This window comes from Perca fluviatilis, chromosome 4 (genome assembly GCF_010015445.1).
Source record: "Perca fluviatilis chromosome 4, GENO_Pfluv_1.0, whole genome shotgun sequence".
Lineage (NCBI taxonomy): Eukaryota > Metazoa > Chordata > Actinopteri > Perciformes > Percidae > Perca > Perca fluviatilis.
This window is the reverse complement of record NC_053115.1, coordinates 21,463,632-21,487,961: the sequence shown is the minus strand read 5'-3', so window position 1 is coordinate 21,487,961 and position 24,330 is coordinate 21,463,632. Positions and strand designations below refer to the sequence as shown.

The 24,330-nt window shown below is 38.9% G+C and overlaps 1 protein-coding gene across 1 annotated transcript; it reads left to right on the top strand.

Annotated features, from left to right (window-relative positions):
* Window positions 1-1,905: 1,905 nt before the first annotated feature.
* slc6a1b (solute carrier family 6 member 1b) lies at window positions 1,906-17,350 on the top strand. Its single transcript, XM_039797404.1, has 15 exons — window positions 1,906-2,308; window positions 3,688-4,111; window positions 4,387-4,518; window positions 4,775-4,875; window positions 5,318-5,427; window positions 5,890-6,022; window positions 6,651-6,785; window positions 7,860-7,963; window positions 8,482-8,606; window positions 9,055-9,167; window positions 9,495-9,626; window positions 12,108-12,210; window positions 12,381-12,481; window positions 12,919-13,086; window positions 14,981-17,350. Exons 2-15 carry the CDS (start codon window positions 3,865-3,867, stop codon window positions 15,092-15,094), a joined length of 1,818 nt encoding a protein of 605 aa, XP_039653338.1. The 5' UTR covers window positions 1,906-2,308; window positions 3,688-3,864; the 3' UTR covers window positions 15,095-17,350.
* Window positions 17,351-24,330: the final 6,980 nt, after the last annotated feature.

Below are 24,330 nucleotides of genomic sequence, written 5' to 3'. Positions count from 1 at the left end.
ACTAATGATATTCCTATCATCAGCTGTACTTTGTGTGCATTGCTAATTGGCAACTCATAGCATGCTAGCATGGTAAACTAAGAAGGTGAACAGAGTAAGCATGTTAGCATGCGTCGTTCCAGTTTATTAATATACAATTTTTATTTTACGTGGATTCATATTCTGCTTGACTTGCAATGTTAAGAGGTACACATGGGATGCTGTTATTTACAGTCATATTATTTATGTCGCACATGAAGAGACTCGCCATGTAAGCAAAGCCTCAGACTAATACTGAAAGAATGCTCTGTAAATATGCCTGCATTATAAAATGCATCTGTCAACATTATCACTGTCATCCTCATCTGCATCGCCATTTTGTCTTTCTCACATGATCAATAATCTGCTCTACAGTTTCAGAGCATCGCTTTTGTCCCCTATGTCTGAGCGGTGAAACTGGGGGCCAGCTGTCTGCCTGTGTGTTTGCCCGTGTGTTTGCCTGTACTCTACTCTCTATTACTACCACCTCCTTTTGTAATTACAAGCTCCACTGCACACAGACTCACCATCAGGTGGGGCCAGGGCCACAAGCGCAGACCCACCAGCTCTCATCATTGTGGCATTTTGAATTCCCCTCGTGTGAGAGCTGCAGGCCAACGGGAGGCTTTTTGCACATCTGAGGTGCCACAGCCTGCAGGCCAATCAGCCAGTTGGGATTAAAAATGCTAAATTTCGTTTCGTATCATTAGAAGGTTAACTCACCCCACATTGGTTCACCATCTGGGCATTCTTTCCTTCCCTCTCTGTGATGTGGCTTTTCTGTTGCACTGTATCAGCACCTTACAGCATACAGTATGGCAGAGAAAAAAAGAACAGAAGACGGAAGGGAAAGATTTGGGCAGATGAGCATGAGGCTGTTGTTGTTGTTGGGGGCAAAGCGAGCAGTGAGAGAATGGGGATAGTGTGGAAAAAAGGAAAAGGAGAAGAAATTAAGCAAATGAATAGAAGAATATGGAAATGGTAGATTTTGACACACTCCAGAATTGAATGCATCCATAACAGTGACATAAGCCATGCCATATGATACCACTTAACATTCAAATGAAGCTGCTTTGGCACCAAAATATCATAATTCATGATATGGTGTCACCTGAAGGCTTTATGACGGTGCAACAAACTTGAAATACAGGAAAAAATCATCAATATCACAGCGTTTGTCATTCCCAAAGGCAGATGTAGATTTTCTTCTAATATTAACACTGCATAATCTTTACTCATTTTCACGACTCAAACTTTAATTGTTAAACCCTGTAAGAGTCCCAGTGAGAGCCTAATAATTTATCTTGGTGTGGGAGTTAAAGTCTGCATTACGACTGCTCATTTGGGATGTTCCACAAGGGTATTTCATTTTGGAAGGCAGCTGGCTAAGAAGATTATAAGCAGAGTTTTCAATTTATCTTACACACCCTGACTCCCTTTATTGGCTGGGACCCTTTTATCATGTTTTGCCAGAAGCTAGAGCAGCCATTGGCATCTTCTTCTGTATATGCTACTATAGAGTTGCTGCATTTGATGCAATACTTTTTATTTTTACCCAGAGCGTGACATTATTACACAAGCTGTTTCACATTCATCACGCAAACGTTGGATGGAAGTTTAGAAAATAAAAAAAAACACTGAACAAGTGTTATTAATGGCAACTTGATGGACTATATTTAAGTTATTATATCTTTAGTTATTATGCATCAACTGGCCCCTGAGAGAGCCAAAAAGGGTGAGAGAGGGAGAGACAGATAGAGAGAGAGAGAGAGAGAGAGAGAGAGAGAGAGAGAGAGAGAGAGAGAGAGAGAGAGAGAGAGAGAGAGAGAGAAAGAGATGCTGATGTAGAAAAAAAATCTTCAGGAGTAAGGATATAAAACCTTGAGACAAGAGGATGCTCCTCTCTCAAACCCGCTGCCATCTCAGTGGTGGAAATGTTGGAGTTGGGGAGGGTCGACTTTGAGGTGACATTGACGCTATGTAGATGAGAGTGAGGATCCTGCGCTCCATGTTACGTCCCTGCTCGCTTCAACTCAGACGGCGGCAGCTCCTTTCCCCGTCTTCTCTCCCCTCCTCTCTTTCAGCACCACTCCTTTCAGGACAGCACCTCGCGCTAAAAGACGCATTTGGTCGCCATCCTTCACTCTCAGGATCATATATTTGCTCGCTGTCGTCGGATGCAAAGTTTTGACCCTGGTTTTATTCTGTAAAAGTGCAAGGAAGTAACTTTTTAAAAAAAATCTGATTTTTCCCATCGGGGAAACAATCTGGAAAAGAAAAGGATTTTATTGTAAGTATTCTGTTACACAGTATGCATTTGATATGACTCAGAGATATATTAGTGTTTGTTGACATAGCTACTTATTACAATCGAGGACCGTGGAATTTGGCATATGCAGATGCGCTGAATTTGGCAATGCGCACGGATGTGCGACTGCACTTCACTTGATGACGACGCAAGAGACTCATCTCATGAGGGTCATTAGCGTATTTGACCCTTCAGTCCTGCAGCCAAATGTTTTAAATATGTCAAATGTAGATGTGTGATCTGTGGGGAAATGAATATACATATACTTCATTGTTCAATTATTCTCAATTTGCCTTGAGGGTGTGCTTCTCACTGAAGTCAAATGTTACATGATCGTGGACTATTACAAACAGATTTGATATAAAATGCTTATTATATAAAACATCAAAAGATTTGTAACCGTGCTGCCTCATAACGTCTTTCACAATTACGCATGCGAGTTGATGGAGGGCGCAGAGAGCGCGTTCCATGTTTTATCATGAGCAGATTATTTTGCATTTTAAAAAGTACAAGTAAATAGAAGTTAATAACGTACATTTTTAAATCCAGAACATGTTGTGTAGCTACTTGTTTGCATCAGTGTCCATTTTTTAGTAAGTTAAATGAATGTTAAATATTTTAAATCTGACCCGCAGATATTTAATAAAAATGTCTATTTAAAAACTCTAGTGAGTTGTTAGCCTCTCCAGGTGATTCATTAGACATTATCGTCGCGCCTGACTCCTAAATGTGTTTAATTGCTCTTCTCTTGTACCGGAACAGAAGTGGGCCATTGGATTTAGAGCATAATGACTTAAGGACAAGAGCAGGCTCTAAATTTCTTCTAACATGCATTCACTCCAGGCAATTAAAAGAGATTCTTATTGCATGAGAAGTATTTATTTGATCCCGTTGGGTTCACGGATCGTGGGGCACATTTTCTTCTCTCCACCCTGAAGAAATGCCATGCAATTAGAACGGATGCATGCAAAATAATCGTGTAAAATAATTATTATTTGTTTTACCAGTAATGTAAAATATATTTTTTTGCACATGCCAGTCAAATGTCCACCTTAATAATCAATTTGGTCACATATTTAATCTTAAAATCTTATTTTCTTCCAGAAAACAAGTTATTATCCATTTAATGGAGGAAATAATTCCACTTTAATCGAACTGAAATCAAGAATCACATATTGTTTTTCCTAAACTGTTAATATTTTAAACACTTAAGGCATAATTACAATGAATCCCTCATTATGAAGACCTGACATTCGACTTCATAAACTATTTCATACAAGTAAATTGACATGGGGAGCAAGTGATATTTTTTTAAATAGTTTTTGTATTTATATGTATACATATTTCAATTATGTTTTCAGGTTGCTGGACCGCTGCTAAGCTGCTCCTGATCACTCATTACACCGATTATTCGTCTCTACTCGGCACTTATCTGGGAGCTGGGTGAACAGGACGGAGAAGCTGCTGTAAGCCTGGACCGGTGCTGAAACCCCTTCCTCTCCACTGGTCAGGACTATCTGACAGTAACCACAGTAACCATGGCCACCAACGGGACCAAAGCCTCAGACGGACACGTCTTAACGGAGACGGTGAATGACGCGCCCACCACCACGCCGAACGACAAACCCAAAACCTTGGTGGTGAAAGTGCAGAAGACGAAAAATGAGATACCCGAAAGAGAAACGTGGGTTGGGAGATTTGACTTTCTTCTCTCTTGTGTGGGATACGCAATCGGACTCGGAAATGTCTGGAGATTTCCTTATTTATGTGGAAAAAACGGAGGAGGTAATCAGGAATTCCTGGCAATGTTCCATTTATGTATACACCAAAAGGAATGCAAAGTTCTCGACATCAAAAAACTACCAGTTTGCTCCCGGAGGTTTTTAATTAAAAATAAAGCTAAAGTCATCTAAGCCGTGCGTATTTGCGCACAAGCGAAAGCCTGGGACTGGGGCGCAGTGTAAAAGCAAATATTCCTTTTATCAAATATCTTATGTGGATTATGATGAATGTTAATAGGTAATGATTCACAGCACATGTACCTCTCACCTCTCATTCAGGGGCCTTCTTGATTCCCTACTTTTTGACCCTCATATTTGCTGGCATGCCCCTGTTCCTTCTGGAGACGGCTCTTGGTCAGTACACTTCTATTGGAGGGCTTGGAGTGTGGAAGCTGGCCCCTATGTTCAAAGGTAAAATACACTTGTACGTTATTCTTAAGGCCTGAACTTATTATGTTAATTGGCTGCTTCATTAGGCCAGGTTGATTAACAGGCAAAGTCGGAAATTGGGGCTCTTTATAATTACGCAACAGAGGGCATAGGTTTATCGTCGGTAAACGACCAAAACTTACAAAATATCTTACACATTATATTATTATTTTCGTTTCATGTCAACACCCATATTTCAGCACAATTGAATATCATGTCTGTACTCTCCCTGTTTCAGGTGTTGGTCTGGCTGCTGCTGTTCTGTCCTTCTGGTTAAATATATATTACATTGTAATCATTTCCTGGGCTATTTACTATCTGTACAACTCCTTCACTAGTGTGAGTATTTTATATTTATATAATATTGTTGTTTTGTAATAAAACAATGTAACAGGACTTGGATACCTTGAGTCCCCTTAAATCAGAACAAAGCACAGTTTTGTTTTTTGGCCAGGTTGTATTTTATACATAGTAACCCTTTTAGTTATGTGGCAGGTTCTTTTTGTTAACACCTCTTACATAGGCCTAAGGGTGAACATCCCTTAACAGAGTATGACATTTATTACTTCCTTTCCCACATAATTAGCATCTTACACAAGGTATTGATAAATGCATTTGGCGATGAGGCATTCACTCCTCTGAGAAAAGCATGAAATCTCAATGAGTATCATGGTCTTGGCTGCTCGACAGCCAGAGAGAATGGGAGCCGCGGTGGGAGAGTGGTCCAAGTAAAAAGAGCTGTCTGTGTGATTTTCTCTCTTTTATTTTCTTTAATTTTCAGGATCTGCCATGGCAGACGTGTGGCAATTCCTGGAACACAGAGCGCTGTTTCACCAACTACAGCATCACAGACACCAAAAACCTCACCAGCGCTGTGGTGGAGTTCTGGGAGTAAGCTGAATATAATAGTCTGCTTAGATCACAAGGATACTGCTCTGTTGTGAACAGATTTAAGATACACAGAAAGGCTGTGGTCCATACTGTGCATAATGACAATCAGGGTTGGAGTCTGATATTGCCATCTAGATCTGAGGATCCAGTGGTTCACAAAATCCCTTTACATTCATCTATTCAGATACCTTAGGAAAAATTGTGCACATACAATTGAGGGCCTCAAACAAACCTAAACGCAAAGAAATGTGTGTAAACATGCATGAATGCAAGCATGACTTACCTTAACTGTGGTGCCTTAGAAAAGCTTTAGGGGTGAGAAAGGAAAGCCAAGCAGAGGGCTTTTTGTGAGTATCCAGACACGTGTGTGCATATTTGTGTGTGCACCCATGTGTGCTGCATGTATAAGATCAAGGATGTATTTGTGCATTGTAGTAAGACTACTTTACTCCTTCCCTGCAGACGTAACATGCACCAGATGACTGATGGTCTGGAGAAACCTGGGGAGATTAGGATTCCACTGGCTATCACACTCGCCATTGCATGGGTGCTCGTCTATTTCTGTATCTGGAAGGGGGTCAGCTGGACTGGCAAAGTAAGTAGAGGGAGAAGAAAAAGACAGAAACAAAACAAAATGAAAATAAATAAAATCCATCGCAATTGAATTTGCATCATCTTCATGCTCAAGGGTGTAAAATTGGCACAATGACATGTTGGATTATTGTTCAAATGAAAGCATCACATAACTTCGTCATATTACTTTTATTAATGTTTTCTTTTTTTTATGTATGGCAGATTCATCATTCATTTTTATACATAGCCGTGTCAATGACAGTATCTCTGTTAGTTCATGTCTTATTCAGCAGAGTTTCTCATGAATGATCTGAGCTGTGTTGACTTGGATAGCACAGCGCAAAATTAGTTCAGATAAGGAGGAAAATAGTGCAATGAGAGTGTGCTGAACCCAACCATTCTAGGGTTATCTTGCCTCTGGGGAATGGCTGGCTAGGTCACTGCACTGCACTGTGCTTTGGGGATGGTGCCACAGTACTGTAACACTGTTCATGATGAGTTGAACAACTTAGCAGTTTTCACTTTTTTATAGTTTTGTTGCCTTGCAGGACAAACTTTCAGAGTAAAATAATGCTCACTAGCTGTGTGATTTAACAAGTTATTTTTGGTAGACAGTATTCCATTTTCTAATATAACTTTGTGTCCCACAGGTGGTGTACTTCTCAGCTACATACCCTTACTTTATGCTGTTCATCCTGTTTTGCCGAGGCGTCACTCTACCTGGTGCAATTGATGGAATCCTCTTCTATATCACACCAGACTTTCAAAAACTAAAGGAGTCTGAGGTATACTCTTTGTTTTTCGGCATAGATGTCTAAAACAGTTTCTGTTCAGGAATACATATAGCTCTTTATTGGATGCCAAAAAAAGTTGTCTGCAAGAGGATAAGCTGAGCCCCAGTGGGAGGTGTTTTTTGGGGCAAAGTTGTATAGACTGTTTACCGGTTACCATAATACCATAGTAGAGGTTTCTTATTGTACCTGCATAGGCGAAGAGTACTGCATTTAGTCTGCAATCTTATCCAAATAGATTATTGGTGTGTGCACAGTATTGATACTAAAATCTAATAACAATCACTGTTAATTACATAAGCAGCAAAATAGTAGAAGGGATGTTTATTAACACACAGCTATAAAAAACTATCAATGCATGTTCCAAATATCTAGTGTATATATATATATATATATATATATATATATAAAATATAGCTTATAAAAAGTTGAATTCCTGCGATCGCTATGTACAGTATATTTGTATTTATAATGCTAAGGCAGGTTATTTTTAAAGTATGCAGTCGGTCTCACGAAGATGTTGTAAAGCGGAAGTGTGCCAGTGGTATTTACAATAGGCTTATGCATCTAATTCTAGAAAAATAAGACCCTACATGATAGTATTGTTGATTTTCTTTTTAATGTTATGTTTTATTCTGTAGTGATTGTGAATAAATTACTTAGCCTGATCAAGCTCAAGAAGAACATGAGATGAAGCTAGATGCGGTGTGGAGAGACATCATCAGACAAGGCAAGGTCTTGCTGTTAAGTCAATCAAGATAGGATGCAATAATTTGGAATCAGAGTGAATCAGATAGGGCCAAGAGTAACAAGACAGCACTTAGGTGTAACAACTTCCTGGAACACAACTTTTTTCCAGTTCTTGCCATTACATCAAAGGTTTACAAAAGACAAGATACATTTGTCCATTGATGAGCAAAGCCAGTAGGCTGAAAATGACAAACGCGGTCACATTATCAGCAAAATAAAATGAAATTTAGCCTTTTTTTAAATAAATATCTCTATTTAGCACAAATTATGTGTTTACATCTGTTTTTTAACCTCTATTTTCTAATCTTTGTGTGTCAGGTGTGGCTGGATGCTGCCACTCAGATCTTCTTTTCCTACGGGCTGGGATTAGGCTCTCTGATTGCTCTTGGCAGCTACAATCCCTTCAATAATAACGTATATAGGTAGGTGACTATAATATTTTGCATATTTCAGGTTCATTTACCACATGAATCAAATACATGTTCAGAGTGTTTTGTACCGATCACTCACACGTTTGTTTTTTTAAGGACACTGTGCAGATGTCTGATCCGCGATTATTTTTGGTTCCCTGGTAACATAGTGTCTGCTGTACCTTCTATTTTGGGACTAATCGAAATATAGTCGTTTCTTTATTTTGGCTCTACGCTCTGTTTTACACTTATAGGCACAGCCGTTTGGTTTGTCTCAGTCTCTGTCACATTGTCGGATAAACACTGCAGCCCAACTACATACATCTATGGTTCCAACTATACTGAAACTGCTGGTGCCATTTTAAAAGAATGGGTCAATATAAATGTACTCAGCTGCTATGTAACTGTATGATGCAAAATGGCTCTCCACCTTCCCTTCCCCCCACGTCTCTCGACAATGTGTGACGGGTTGATAAGGAATTGATATAGGCGTGACAATGGCTGCCTTGTGCTTTGTCTCTCCCCTACAGAGATTCTATCATTGTCTGCTGCATCAACTCCTTCACCAGCATGTTCGCTGGCTTTGTCATCTTCTCCATCGTGGGATTTATGTCCAATGTAACAAAGAGACCCATCGCTGATGTGGCCGCCTCAGGTAATTGCAATCAATGTTGAAACTCGATAGTGACAATCAGCACATGCAAGAGATACTTGCGTCCGTGCAAAGATTTGCCCTTGGAATTGCTAGACGTTATTCTTTTAGTCCAAAAGAGAGGGTTTTAGCTTGTCAATAGATGTCAGTTCTGAATTCTGGGTTTATTGGAAAGAAAAAATGATGAGTGATTTTGCAAAAACTCTCCGTCCTGTGTGAATACTCAAGTTTGACATTCAGCACTCACACTTTGTTCTTCCAAGGACACTTTGGATGTACCCAGAATTACACTTAATTTCATTATGACTGAGTTTGAGTGTTGAAAATGATAGACAACACACTAACATTATTTTTCTTTTCTTTGTTGCCATTTTGTTTTTGAACTCATCTTTTAATAGTGTCCTACTGTGAGTATATACCACCACTGTCTAAAACATTTGTCTTTTGTCAGGACCTGGCCTGGCATTTTTGGCTTATCCTGAGGCCGTGACCCAGCTGCCCATCTCTCCTCTCTGGGCCATACTCTTTTTCTCTATGCTGCTGATGCTGGGAATCGACAGCCAGGTAAAGATAACCCAACAAAAATGGTCTCAGCTGTGGTTTTTAGGCATATTCATATAGCAAAGTGTTGATGTTCCAGCTTCTGTCAAGCAATGCATTGACAAATGAAAGCAAACATTTAAATAAATGGCCACGATTATATTATTTCAGGGTGGAAACCTTCACAATGTGTCATTGCCACGTAAAAGCATTACTAAAACATAATGTAATATGTCTTGCTGTTACTCTTTCATTTATGAAAGTTAGTTCTAAACCTTAGAACTTATGTTTTTATTGTGACAACAATGTATCACGTAACACAGTTTTGACGTGACTCTGCAACCTCTCCAGTTCTGCACTGTGGAAGGCTTCATCACCGCGCTGGTTGATGAATTCCCTCACATTCTCCGAAAACGCAGAGAGATCTTCATTGCAATCGTCTGCCTTATTTCTTACATCATTGGATTGTCCAACATTACACAGGTAAATACTTCTTTCTTATTGAATATTCCACCAACTTGCAGAGACATTACAGAGTAGTTAGTTAAAAAAAACAAAAAAAACAGCCTCTGACTAAATGACAAGGTTCACATCTGCTGCCATATTCCGGTCAATATTAAGTCTCCAGTTTATCAAGAAATCACACTACGATGATATACCCTCCTTTCATAATATTTGCAGAATCCAGTAGAAATGCTAGAAAAGCTAGTTGAACAAGTTCACCTTTAATTAACTGAGTAAATACTTCAAATATGCAGGCATCAACATGCCTTTGTCATTTAAAAATGAACATTTCTAAGTTTGGCAATGTAAGTATCACACAGGACACCAGTAGTTTGACTTCAGCAGCTGACAGAGTAATAGGCAAGACTGTTAACTCAACTCGCCAAGTGGCCCTAATATGATATCCAAAGAGCAAAAGAGTCTGTTCCTGTTCCTGCCAAAGTGGTTCAGGTCATTTAGCATCATGTTTCAGCCTGCAAACATGAAACAAAGGTTCACAGCCATAATAATTTCACTTATTTACCCGCTAGCTGCTGTACGTGTGTATGGGTAAGGATGATTACATGGTCCGTTGGTTTTTCTGTCCATTTGTCTATCTGTCCAACACTTTGGTCCAGGGAAGATGTCTCACACCTACAAGCCATATTCCTATGCCATTTATTATTTTTTATTAATGGTACCCCTACAGTGGCTCCTAAAGGTTTTGGGGACCACCTGAGCTACTTCTAGAACAACCATCAGGCCACATTTACCTATGACCAATACTTCCATGACATGGAATTATTAATGGCAATCTTAATGTATTTCCATGAAATATGTTTTGCATAGAAATACAGTATAAAATGACATTTTTGTTTAATTGTATTGAGCTTCTCTTTGTCTCACATTGCCAGACCTATCTGCACAGCACTGTGGACTAAGATCTGGCTGCTCCACACATACATTCTGGGATAGTAGAAAAAAACTCTCTGCGTTGTTTGCATTTCTTTAAACCAATCACAATCTTCTTGGGCGGTGGCTCTGTAAAATAGTTTTGGGAAGGAACTTGTTTAGGTGGAACATTTTCAACCTGCAAAAGAAAACGCCACATTAAATATTAAATGAAGTTAACTGTTCACACAATACAGTAACATGAGCTTTTTAAATTAGCTGGATATACTAGTATATTGCCACTGTGTACTTCGTCCATGGCATTCCCCACTCATCGGTCCCAAAACGTCCCAGTTAGATCGTCAATGTATTAATATTACTAAATAATAGTAAACATATTCTTTGTAAATCTTTACAATCATTCCCCGAAAGAACCAAGCAGACCTCCAAAAAATCAAAATTTTCTTCAAAACAGGCAATTTTCAGCATGTAGCACGCTAGGTCGAAGTTTGTTGTTGTTTCCTGAAGCGTTTGAACAGTTTGAGAATGCAGGCAATTATCCTGGGAATGTACTTCCGTTCATTCAGACTAGGCTACTTTTATCTCCCAACATGTTTAACATGCTAATTGAGCCACATTTTAAAATGGTTGGCATTCATTTGTAATGTTCAGACTACAATGCAGCAGGTCAAAAGAGATGTTTTAAGTATTTATTTTATTATTTTTTTTACCATTTAACACCACCATTATAACTGACTGTCAAACTGGATAATAAACAAAGTTCTGTGGCATTCATTGTTTGTGTTTGTTCATGTTTCACAAAGAGTTTAATCTGAGCCAGACAGACAACAAAGATAGAAATATTATCACATCCATACAGGGATAGTAGTATACAGTTGTTAAAACATAATAAAACATATGACACACAGATCAGGTATCGGATCAGGTTTTCAGGTATCAGAATCGGTATCGGGAAGCAAAAAATGGTATCGGACCATCTCTAACATATATATATATATATATATATATATGCAAAAAGTCAGCATAAAGTTGGCAAAGAGGTTTCTGTTTCTGTCTACTTGTGAGCTAACAATGACAGAATCACTGCAGGCCAAGGTCGTGTTTGCCAATGACACTCAAAGACCCTGCATTTTCCCTTTACTTCTGCCAAACTGGATTTCCATCATGCCACATGCACAGCCCTGTTAGAATGAGGCAGTTACCCTAATCACTGCCCCGGGCAATACAAAATATATCAAGCTTCACAGAGTAGGAGTCAACAAACTGTAGCAGGTCCCTTTGAGCTGGTCTCCTTAACACCCTGATAGATTGTAGACAGACAAGAAATGTTTCAAGGAGATGCTTTATCTACACTGGCCCTGCCTGTGCTGCACATTGGCACACAATTTCCACAAAGAAGTCTTAGCACCAATTTGGTCCTCACCAATGAAACATCACTAACACTCACCAGCTACAGCTGTCGGTGCTCTCTCCCTTGATGTTATTCCACTGTCCTGCACATCCAAAACTATTATTGCTTCTTCAACATTTTCCTGCTTGCCTTTCCCTTTTTTCCTTCTCGTTATACAGGGTGGACTGTACGTGTTCAAGCTATTTGACTACTACTCAGCTAGTGGAATGTGCCTGCTCTTCTTGGTCTTCTTCGAGTGCATTTCAATTTCATGGTTTTATGGTGAGCCCCATCTATGTCTAATCTTCTTAAGGATGTTTTTTTCCAACTAAAACAGGAGTGTTTTCTTGCTGACTTATTGGGGGCTAAAATCGCAAGATCCAGACTAGAAACATATCTAGTGTTGTGTGACAACTAAAACTGTATTCATCATGCTTTATCTTTTGTTCCAGGTGCGAACAAATTCTATGATAACATTGAGGAAATGATTGGCTACAGGCCCTGTCTGTGGTGGAAGGCCTGCTGGGTTGTTTTCACTCCGCTCATTGTGGCTGTAAGTGTTATCTGTGGGTAACATACATGATGTTCCAGACACCAACTATAACACCCCATCAAGGACAATATTTAGGCTTACTGTATAAGGTCTTAGGTGAAGCTATATATTGAGAATGATTGCTATAATCTTTATATGCAAAACTAAGCTATGGATTTTCTTGTCACTTTACCTTGATGGTTGTGTGCACAAACACCAAAAATAGTCTAGTTATGTTTACTTAATAGCATTTACTTTATGTAATGATACCTTCATATTACTTTGAACAGTGTGTCTGTTGTGTCCAAAGATCATCCAAGACCAACAGCTTATTCTAAGGTTTTACTGTAATATGTATTAGTGATATGTTTGAAGCCTAGAATTTAGACTCTGTCATAGTTAAATGTCAAAACATGATGAAGGTGCTGAGATATATATTCTTTGCCCCTCTTGTCCAGGGAGTCTTCTTGTTTAGTGCAGTGCAGATGGTTCCCCTCACCTTGGGTGAATACGTGTTCCCAGCCTGGGGCCAGGGGGTTGGGTGGTGCATGGCCCTCTCCTCCATGACACTCATCCCTGGCTACATGGGCTACATGTTCCTCACACTCAAAGGCACATACAAAGAGGTAAGGTCAATGTGGATTCAGTCAAATAGTTGCTACATTTACTTAAATAATAGTATTTGACTGTTTTTCGCTGTATTTGCTCAGGAACAATGAATGAATTATGTGCAGTGTAGGGCAAGTATTCATATATATATATATATATATATATATATATATATATATATATATATATATATATATATATATATATATATATTGAAAGCAGGTAGAGTTACGAAATGCTTATAAAATATCTAGAAATATCTGCATATGCACATTAAATCTAAATACAATCTATATACATACACTTAAAGGAAATGTTATTACACTCACACATATGTATACTGGTATATAAATGCTGAACAGGCTGAAATACTGAGAGTTTTGGTTAGTGTAATGCAAATACGATAGCTGCAGATTTTCCAGAGCATATGCATCACAGCATTTCACACATCTATTAGCTGTTTGAATTTTAATCTGCACTCGGCAGCCAGGCAGGCTCTGTGTTGAGAGTTTCAAGTGGATTACTTGGTATGCAAGATTTTTGGCTCAAATATAGTATTACATACTTTATGATAGATCAATCCAACACAGGAAAAAAGTGGTATATTTAGAGGGTGCTGATGTTTTGTGAGGATAATGCAATGTCATTTTACAGCGAGTTTTAACCATTAAGGAAAGTTTGAATAAACATTTAAGGTCTGTAGATTTTTACCGACAGTCTGGCTCAAATATGTTTTACAGAATATACTGATCCAGAAATTATATCATCCTTACATTTACAACATTTACATAATGGCTGGCAGTGAAAGTAATACCTGAAACGTAATTTAGCAGCAAAAAGACTTTTCACACTGGATGTTAAAATGTTCAACTTAGTCCAATGTGATTTTGCTCTGTGCATTATAACTGCACTGTGATGCAGTGCTTTTGTAATGAGCAAACACATGCAGGCATCCTCCGCAAAGACGCGATAAATTGTCATGAAGAGTTAAAGAGTTAAGAGATAAAAGGATTAGTAATATAGTGTTTCTAATTAGTTCTGTTAAACAATTTAAGTTCCTTTTTTGCTATAACAGCTACTGAGTTCTCAGTTAATTACATTCATTTGTATGCAGCAGAATGGCATGCTGCATTTTTATTGATCTAATGATTCTAATCATTGGCACATAATACATTTTCCATCATGCCATTTACATTAAGAGCATTTGATTTGCAGTCATCCACAATGCGCTGAATAATAACCTTACATCGATGCGGTCCCTAGTGACAGATATAGCTTTATAGCCGGCGCTGACAGAATAAATGGGCCATAATTGCAGGCAGTGCAACAGAAGCTGTCAGAGGCGATGTGCAGGTGTCAGATCCTGCAGTACCAGCTGATGGCTGATTGTCTAATTGTAGCAATCAGCCAGCTGATTAGTGCTCTGCACCCAGGCGGAAGCTTAATTTCACAAACACTCTATATAAATGCCTGCTGTACCGCAGAACCCCGGGTCCAGCACTAACCATAGTTAAGAACATTTGAAAGATTTACCAAGTTTGGGATGGTTTGATTTAGTTTTGTGGGCTCAGTAAGTTTGACCCATGAAACATTTGTTAGTGTCATGAACATTGGTTTTATTTTTCTTTATCAATCATATCCCAGGCTGTAGTCATTCTTATAACCATGTATCACATCAGGGAAACTGCATAGATGTCTGTGTCTTGTAGAAAATGCACACTCAGAGCCTTAGGCTGTGCATTCATCAAGCTCACAGCTGTGTAGCTGGTGTGTTTTGTTACAGTTTATTGGTTTGATCGCAAACTTTGCAGCTGTTTGGTTCCTACAAATGCTGTATGACAGTGTTTACTTGTAATTTCGACACCATCAGTGCATTTTTCAGCTGTATTATCTGTGCTTTTCCTTTTTTAGCGCCTGCGGATAATGTTGAAGCCTTTGGCACTGTCGAAGGCTCAGGAAAATGCCCCGGACCAGCAGACAGAAAACCAGAATCAGAACCCTGTCAACGAGGAAGCCTACATCTAGAAACTTCTGCCTGTCTCTCTGTCTCGACGGCCAGACTGGCAATCTACACAGAAAAAACATAATCAAGGTTTGGAACGACCACCAGACTTCCATGTCTGCTTTTATTCACCTACCTCCTGGGGACACGTGAGACCAACCTGATTACAGTTATTTGTAGGGGTTTTTCTGTTTGTTTATTTGTATAATACAGAGTTAAACTTATGAGGAAAAACAAACACCCAGCAAAATTGTTGTGATATTATGAATTTCATTATGCAAAAAAGTTAGTCTTTTTAGAAAAAGAAATGTGATTTAGGAAATTACTGTATATTGAATATATAATTTAAATTTGGAGGCCCACGTTGATTCAATAGTATTGTGCTACTTTGAAGATATTCATTAATCTACTAAAATACAATTACTGTACAAAGAAAAATATTGGTTAAATGCATTTTGCTTGTACATGAAATAAATACATTAAAATGTATGCAGTGTAGTAGGTGAGAAAAAAAATGCCATTTGAAAGTTTGTAAAGTGAAAATTTAATATTGACCATTTTATGGCAAAGACATTATGGGAATGTGCAACAGGTAAGGCCAAAATCTGCTTGTAAGTGTAAAATATAATTTAGCCAGACTATCACTCCCTTGCAGGATTCTGCAGTTCGCCTGAAATGTTTACCACCCATGTATGGGGCTACCTTTTGAAAAGCACAATATGGAATTTTGAAGTGTCCAACTTTTTTTTGGCTCGATTGACACTAGTGACAACAGCAAAAACAACTTACATAGGATACATAGCAAGAGACTGTTATAATTGTTTCTTTGTTTTCTAAAGAACAATAACTTTGTATGTTGTCTGAATCTTTTTTGTAGAATCATTTTTAGGTCATTTTCTATATGTGAGAGTAAGAAGGACCAAAATCATGCTCACGTTAGAAAGATTGGTGCAGACATTTGACCCACTGACTATATCTCTTTGAAGAGCAACAGCGTACAGTAAAGCTGTAGCCAATACAAAAAATGCCACATTCGCATTGTGCGTACAATATTTAATATTTCTGCCTCCTGATAACCAGTTAAGTTGAGAGTGTTGTGTTGCAATAAACCAATACTAATTCAGATCTATATTTTAAATTCTGAGAATGAATAAGCTGCAGGGGCTGCTGCATTGGAGATTGCATGATGGATTTAAATGATAGATACCACTATTCTGACTGGAATTGTTTACTTTTATATCTATCTAGTAACCCACTCCTCAGGAACAAAGGTGGACGTGACCAAATTCTCTCAGATACTACATTATACACTGAAACGATTAATGCCGTAATTAAGAAAACACAAATTTCTGCCATTTCCTCCCATCAATCCAACATGCTACCTTTAATGGGCTGTACTCTATATTCAGAAAATTAATATAGCAGCAAAGAAATATTTGTAGTAATGGAGTGAGTGGAGTAATGGCATTCTGAGCAGGGAATGAAGTCACACTCCCTCTGTGTGTTATAATCTGAGCTTCTCTGTTCTTTGTTTTGATAGACAGTCCGGCCGCGCATGCATGTTAGTGCATGTAGCCGTGAAAAAACGTGGTTATTTCACGAATTGGGGAACGGTCTTTGAGAGCGGTGTGGAGGCATCCCAGCCTGCTGTTTCTTTCATTATTTCAAGTACAGCCCCTTTAAGCAGCAACAAAACATAAACACACAAACCAGTATAATATGTAAATGTACTTGGGGCACACTCGAAAAGCTGATCCAAATTATTGCCTCTTTTAGGTGTGCTATTCAGCTTACATAATTTCTTTCAGTGTAAATGAACTGTGATGGCCTTCCCTCAGTCATTTTAGTAGACGCCATAGTGTGTTTCTATCCTGTGGTGAGTGCAGATTTCTGCAGACTAGGAGAGAGAAACTTGGGCTCAGTCAGAGGACAAAGCCAGCAAAAGCACTGTTAACACAACAGGACATAGCCAGATGCTATATAATGTAGGCCAACACCACTGAATCTACTCCTTTTTAATAGGGTAAAGAAAAACCTATTGTTACATATCAAGTTTGCTCGGCAATATAAAAACGTACGCGTAGATGCACTGTATTACTATGAAGGAGGATCAAGACAATTTGCTTCTGTGGCAGCTACATGCGACAGGAATCAGGTTGAATCTGTCCCGTTTATCTTTTATCTATGTTATTTCTTTTTTCTTTTTTTTCAAAGATATGTGATTAAAATGTGCAATGACAAAGGGTTCTGTGAATTTTGTATAAAGTTACCATACTGCAGTTTTCTCTCTTGAATGATGTTGTAAACTGGACTGTGTCATACATGTACCTGTGAATGTCCGTACAACCTGAGTTTTTCTTTTCTTTTGTCTAAATGTTGAACAAAAAATGTGATATTATTTGCTGTTTTCTGCAATAATATTATCTCAGAAACTAAAGCACATATCTCTCTCAACTGTACAAATTATGATTACAATAACAAAAATAGAGTAATAAAGATAATAATAATAATAATAATAATAATAATAATGTAGCCTAATAGAAATGTCTAGTCAGACAATATTGTTTTGTATATTTCTAGCTGTTTCATGGGCCTAATGTAAAATATTCTATGTAAAAAAATATAATAAATGTCTTTAGATGGTGTTATATGAAAAAGCATGATTGCAATATATGTTATCTGCAAAATTAAATAAAGACCTATAGATTATAACGTCTGTGTCATGTAATCTTTCCATTAGGGGGGAGGAAATATTTATTTGTTTTTACCAGCCAATGGTGAAAAAATACAATGGGTTAATTGTGAAACGTACAAATACCATTTATATTTGTTAAATGGATGTGACTCTTTGAATAACTACAAGTGCTGACTTATATATGCTCTTAAAATATGCTTTCTGCATTGTTGAGTGAGATGCTTTTGCATGGCGCTGACCTGCTCAGCTCAGTGCTATGCTAATGCTCGATTTTTACATAAGTGGAAATGAATATGCTATCAGCTTCACCGAAACAGATGTTCTCTGTAAACTTAGCTGATAGTTTGACGAAATGCAGCAATATCCTTATGACACCTGCACTGAGAGTTGTGCCAGGATAGACACTAGAGCTGTCCAGGCTGACAGCCAATCCCTCCCGGTCACAATGCACCATCCATCTCCCTGCTGTTATGAAGTAGTTAGTCTACATTTGTTATGATCCAAATAGCCAAATCATCACAAAATGCACAGTGAGAAAAGAAGTATAGAATGTGTAGACATCTTTATTTCAAATAATTTATAAAAAGGGAACAATGGAAAAACATCCTGGCGTTACACATAGGATAGTGAGCATGAATTACATACTGTAGTGTTGGGAGGGGCTTTCTCCAAAACACATGGAGTTCTGAGGCTGTGTGGGTGCAAAATCAGCACAAGCACAAACCGTGATAACAGAAGATTGGAGCTTTTATTTTCTACAATGCACTGTTCAAGTAACTCAAAAAAGGTGAGAAAAACATTCAAACTAACTTTTTCAGCTCTGTCTCAGCCAGGATTGTGCTTCACTAAATCCAGATAAATTCAAAACTCAAAAGTCCAAAATCCTAAAACTCAGAGTCCAGCTTTACAGTCCACAACCTTAACTTTCTTTTGAGCAGAGCTTCCAAGTCTTCCTCCGTGTGTTCCTTTGTTCTCCGCACCAAACCACACACTCCTCTCCTCGGTCTCCCTCTGCCTTGATGATTAATCCCAAACACCTGCACTCCTCCCGCTGCATTTTGGGAGATGTAGTCTACGAAGGCGGCCATTTTGTGACTTCCATGACCTCCTTCTACGGGAATGTATTGTCCGTCCACGACATTTCCCCTCGGGATGCCACAATACCATGTCTTAAAATAACGTGTCTGGATTACTTATGTTGTTAGTCTGTTGTCTTTTAACGTATTTGGTGTCAAGGCTCTCCCAAAATCCACATCCCCAACCATCCAATACAGTTTAATTAATCAGTATTATTGAAGATAATACTTATACATGATAATTTTCATAGGTAATTTAATCATGTGAAATACTACCACTTTCAGCAAAATGTATACAAATGAAGTGTATTAACATGTTTCAGAGTGTCCTCCTTAAAGCAAAAATACCAAAGTTGGGAAATTAACTACTGCCTCCTTGGTGGGACAACATACAGCAGTGTGTTTGTGCAGATCCATGTCTCGGGTGTATTTCAGGTGTTTGTATCTAAGCATATGCTTTTTTTGAGAGTTTATTATTTATAGGCATTGACAACCACTGGTGCAAGATAGTGAATGGTGTGTGTCTGTAAGTTTGTGTGTGCGTGAGAGTGCAAGAGAGAAATTTAGAAAGAGAGAGAGGCTGATTTTATACCTGATCAGACGCATCCTATAGTGGTGATGACTCTGTGTTTTTGAGCGTGTGTGAGTGTGATTCAGCGTGTCCTTATGAGTATGCATGTACATATGAGCGGAGCAGCTCTGACAGCTCCAGTGTAGCAGAGGTAGTAGCAGCTCAGAAGTCTGCTCAAGGGCCCCAACAACAGACACACTGTGGAAATGGTAATATATTTCCCTCCCTGCCAGCATGGCCAAGGCTCCCAGTTGCATGCACACTCTCCAACAGCATCACAATTATTAGGCGCTGACATGCACAGCACAATGGGGCAAAAAAAGAGACAGAGAAAAATACTCTGTTTATTTTTCTTATAGCTGCAAGGCTGTATTTTTTCATAGTTGTTTCACGTGAAAGATGCAGTGACGTCATGCAATTGACTTTGCACAGAGACAGAGAAAAATACTCTGTTTATTTTTCTTATAGCTGCAAGGCTGTATTTTTCCATAGTTGTTTCACGTGAAAGATGCAGTGACGTCATGCAATTGACTTTGCAATAGGAGACAGTATCTAATATTGGATGGGTATATTATGGGAGTTTTTTGGGGGAAAGTCCGCCAGTCAAACACACAGACACATCCTTTGCTTATAAAAAATAATAAGAGTAATAATGATCATATCTGCCTCAGCCAGATTTTTTTTGTTAATGTTAAGATTTTACTGATTACATTTAAAACACTTCAGGGATCAGACTTCAACATGGGAGATCATTTTGTTTCCCGTTTTTCAACCAACAGTTCATATCATTCACGTTCTACTTACGGGATTGCTCAGGTGCTGCAGGAAATTCCACCGGACACATGTATTTTCCATTTCCTTCTGCTTTCTTTGTGTTGGAATTTTAAATTCAATGTACTTATGAGGACCATTGTTGACTGCTCCTCAGATCTCTGTAGGGCAAATTGAGACAGCTAGCTAGACTATCTGTCCAATCTAAGTTTTCTCTCGCACAACTATTTTGCAGTGGCTCTGTGCAGAGTTTAGCACCGCCCATGACGATTCTGATTGGTTTAAAGAAATGCCATTAAACCAGAGCACGTTTTCCTCCCATCCCCGAATGTTATGTGGAGTAGCCAGACCCTCCTTCAGCACGCTTTGGAGGAGGGTCTGGCAAAGCGAGACTAACAGAGAGTCAATGTAGTCTTTTTAAGCACGACCACGATCGTTCCCTAACCTTTTGTTATTATTGTAACTATGTCACTATGTCAACTAGTCATTTAAACCGAAATTGCAATGTTTCCCTGTAACAAAGACGTTACATTAACCCACACCATGATCTTTCCCTAAACCTAATCAAGTTGTGTAGGCTACACTGCCAGGCCTTCCCTTCACCTAGGATCCCTTTTTCTCCAGCTGACCAGAGCTGAATCAGATTGTTGGTGAGCCTTCATGGCTTTCCCTCTATTCACCTTTACAACAGACTACTGATAGCATATCTGCTCCCAGCAGACTGACAGACAGGCAGTGCAAGAAGCAAATGCCTTTATCACTGCCTGCCATATGATGGGATTAGCTTGAGTGTTGTCTAACAAAGCATTAATGAGCAGTTTTAATTGCCTGCACGACATACCCTGCCAAGCTCTGTCTGGAACTCTACACACACACACACACACACACACACACTATAACACAAGGTTGTGACGCAAATTTGTCCCATCTGAAATTGCGTCCAAGTGATACAGAATTTGTGTATATCACTGAAATACAAACAGACCATTATTGCTGTCATTCCAATACATTGGTGTACAATGTGACAGGGAATATGGATTTGAAGACGTTTATTTAACCACCATTCACTCCCTCACACAATACAGACTTAATTAAAATCAATAGATTTTGATTATCTTATGGTGCTACATTACAGTGCAGCCTATGTAGCCACAAGACTTCAGCACTCTCGTGACCTGCAAATCCCTCTGATAACAACAGGGCAGAGGGCAACATTTTCCATTTGATTTAACTTCATCATTAACGTCATGTCTGATGGGTGACTAAATGAACACACCTGGCACTGAATGCAGCAAGATGGCACTTGGCTTGTGATCTGACTGTCCTACCTAATACATCTCCTGAAGAAACAGGGAGCAGAAAAGTTGGGAAATAAGAAAATCAATACAAGCAATGTAGTTTTGCATCAGCTTTATGTGCAGGTAATGCACAGTTTGAGGCTTGAACCAAATGGTGCTCTTCAGAACCTCACTGTGTTTTAGTGATGAATGGAGACAGAGGAGGCCTGTGTGACAAAACAGGGAGCGTGACTTCCAGCTGGAAACAGCTCCATTCTTCTGGGACAAAAGAGTAAAGAGCCCCAAACAGAGCTCAACACTCATTCTCTTCGCTCTCTTCCTCTCCCTACTTAGTCTCAACTGCCTCTTCCCACCATATTCTTCTCTTCTCTTCTCTTCTCTTCTCTTCTCTTCTCTTCTCTTCTCTTCTCTTCTCTTCTCTTCTCTTCTCTTCTCTTCGGTAGAGTGAGTGATTGTCATGCCAAAGCCTCAACCAATGAACCTATCCTATCCCTTCCAGTCTCTGGGTTCTTTTGCCACGCCACATTTATCACCAAATGTACCACGAGTGCTGGCATTCATTGCATCTCAAATCTCAGAGGCAGCCCCCTTTCCTTGAGGCATCTTCTTCTACACTGAAGCTGAGAAAATGGAACACGACTACTTACAATATCAAGGAAACACAATGCACCTGTTAAGGAAATACAGTAGTGTGAGAAAATGTGTTTTTAATGTTTCATATTTTGCACAGTACTTTGACAGGGCTCAGTGACCCTCTAGTCTTGAAAAACAATGTTTTTGAGCCAATATTGTAGGACAGCCTGTGCTAAAACCTCATGATGAGCAGAAACAGGATGTTTTGACTAAGTCTGAAAATCTTATCTTACTATGGAAAAAGGTTTAATTACCTTCCCTTTGCTCCGTTTGTTCCCTTTGCTTTCAAGAGCCATCGCCTCATCAGCCCAGTGCTCTCTAACTCAGCCCGTTGTTAAGGGGCTTGTGTCTCTCAAGAAACATCATGTACTTGACACCATTTTCTGAAGAGTACTACCCACACAACCGACAAAAATAAAAAAAATTACATCAAAAGTATGTCTTGTTCATGGTGGAAGGGAGAACCAAAAAGAGAGAAATGAACAGTTCAGTACATGATTGTGAAAGCTGCTTGTTTGAGATTCAGCCACAGTCGTCGCCATGGGAACACAGTAAAATCTAACATCACAAGTGATTCACATGTGTTTCCTTTTGTGAAAGGTTACAGCACCACCTCACCTCACAGCAGGATAGAAAGGTTGGAACATACTGTAATATTTACTTGCTGTGACAAAAGAAAGAGCTGTATATTTGAAGTTTCACAGGGCCTCTGCGTTCTGCTGGTTACTGTGAAAATTCTATTTAAATAAGTAATTTAAATCATAAATAAAACAAAATTGAAAGTTAAGCTTATTTTTTTCTGGCTGTAAAGGACGTAAAACAATACTTATAATTCTTGCTTTTTATATCTCCTTTTAGACAATGTACACTATGACAGCCAGCTTTTAAAACAACTATAAACACTTGATTTCTGACATAATTGAACACAGCGTATTATGAACGAGCTCTGTTCATACATAACTCCATCCTAAGACTCCACAGCCATGTCTATCACCTCTTTAAGGCACAGTGGTTACCATTAAACACAAAGTACATCTGTAGATGATGGGAATGTCATTAGTTTTGCCAGCATTATTGCAAGTATTGGTAAAAAAATTACAAACTTGCCCTGGTGATGGCACTACATGAAAGGTTATGGGATCAGCAAAGTCATTGGGATTCATGCTCTGGGAACCATGAATTCCCAGAAGTAGAGGTTGAGATTTTGGGCACTATGGATGACTGTACCAAATTTCAGAACAAGCCATCATATTCATCCACTTCATCCCTAAAGTCACAATGCTAAAATCTGCATTTACAGTTGATCTGTGAGTGTGCGCACCAAGTCACTTGACTACAATACTCGAGCCAATCCCCTAATTAATAACCTACACTGAAACTAAGACAACTCAATGTTGCCTCAGCCATTTAGTAAGTGACAGTATGTCCTTGTAGGCCTATACAAAGTCCAAATCAGGGATAAAACAGAAATGCTAAAACAAATGTTTCCTTGAATAAATGTCCTCTACTGTGCAACGATTCATTGCTCAACAGCACAGCATCTAACCAAGGATGCATCATACACCCCCCAATATCTCTCTCTCTCTTCTCTCTCTCTCTCTCTCTCTCTAATGCTGCTTATGCAGAGAGGAAGAAATCTGATGTCATGCCTGCCTGCCCTCGGCTGTCAAGCCCTCTGATACACACAAACACACATACATACACAGACAAACGTTATTTACAGTATAATTACTTCCATGACAGTTCAGATGCAAGTCCATCACTCAGTATTATCAAACTATTGAGGCGTGTAACAGCCTATATATAATACAGACGGATATTTACAGATCCACACACATGACCAACGATACACCGATTGTACATTCCAGCAGATTTCTGCTCACAAAATAATTTCTACAGTCATCTCAGAATTTTTTTTTTTTCTTATAAATTAACTTATAGTGGATTCTAAAAATCCTTAATCATGAAGAGGCTTTCAATAACACAAACCTTTAAGAGCCATATTTTTTCATCATATCCATTATCAATCAAATTCAGGCTAGTGTGCAAAACTTGGCAGGACGTTGCAGGCGAGGGATATTTATATAGGTTTCTATGGGGCTACAGTTACTATGCAAATCCAATGCAGACGAGTGAGTGATTGCACAGACTCTCCCATCCTGCTGCTCTCTCTCTCCAACTCCCCATAACCTGAGCCACCGGAGCAGAACATGCA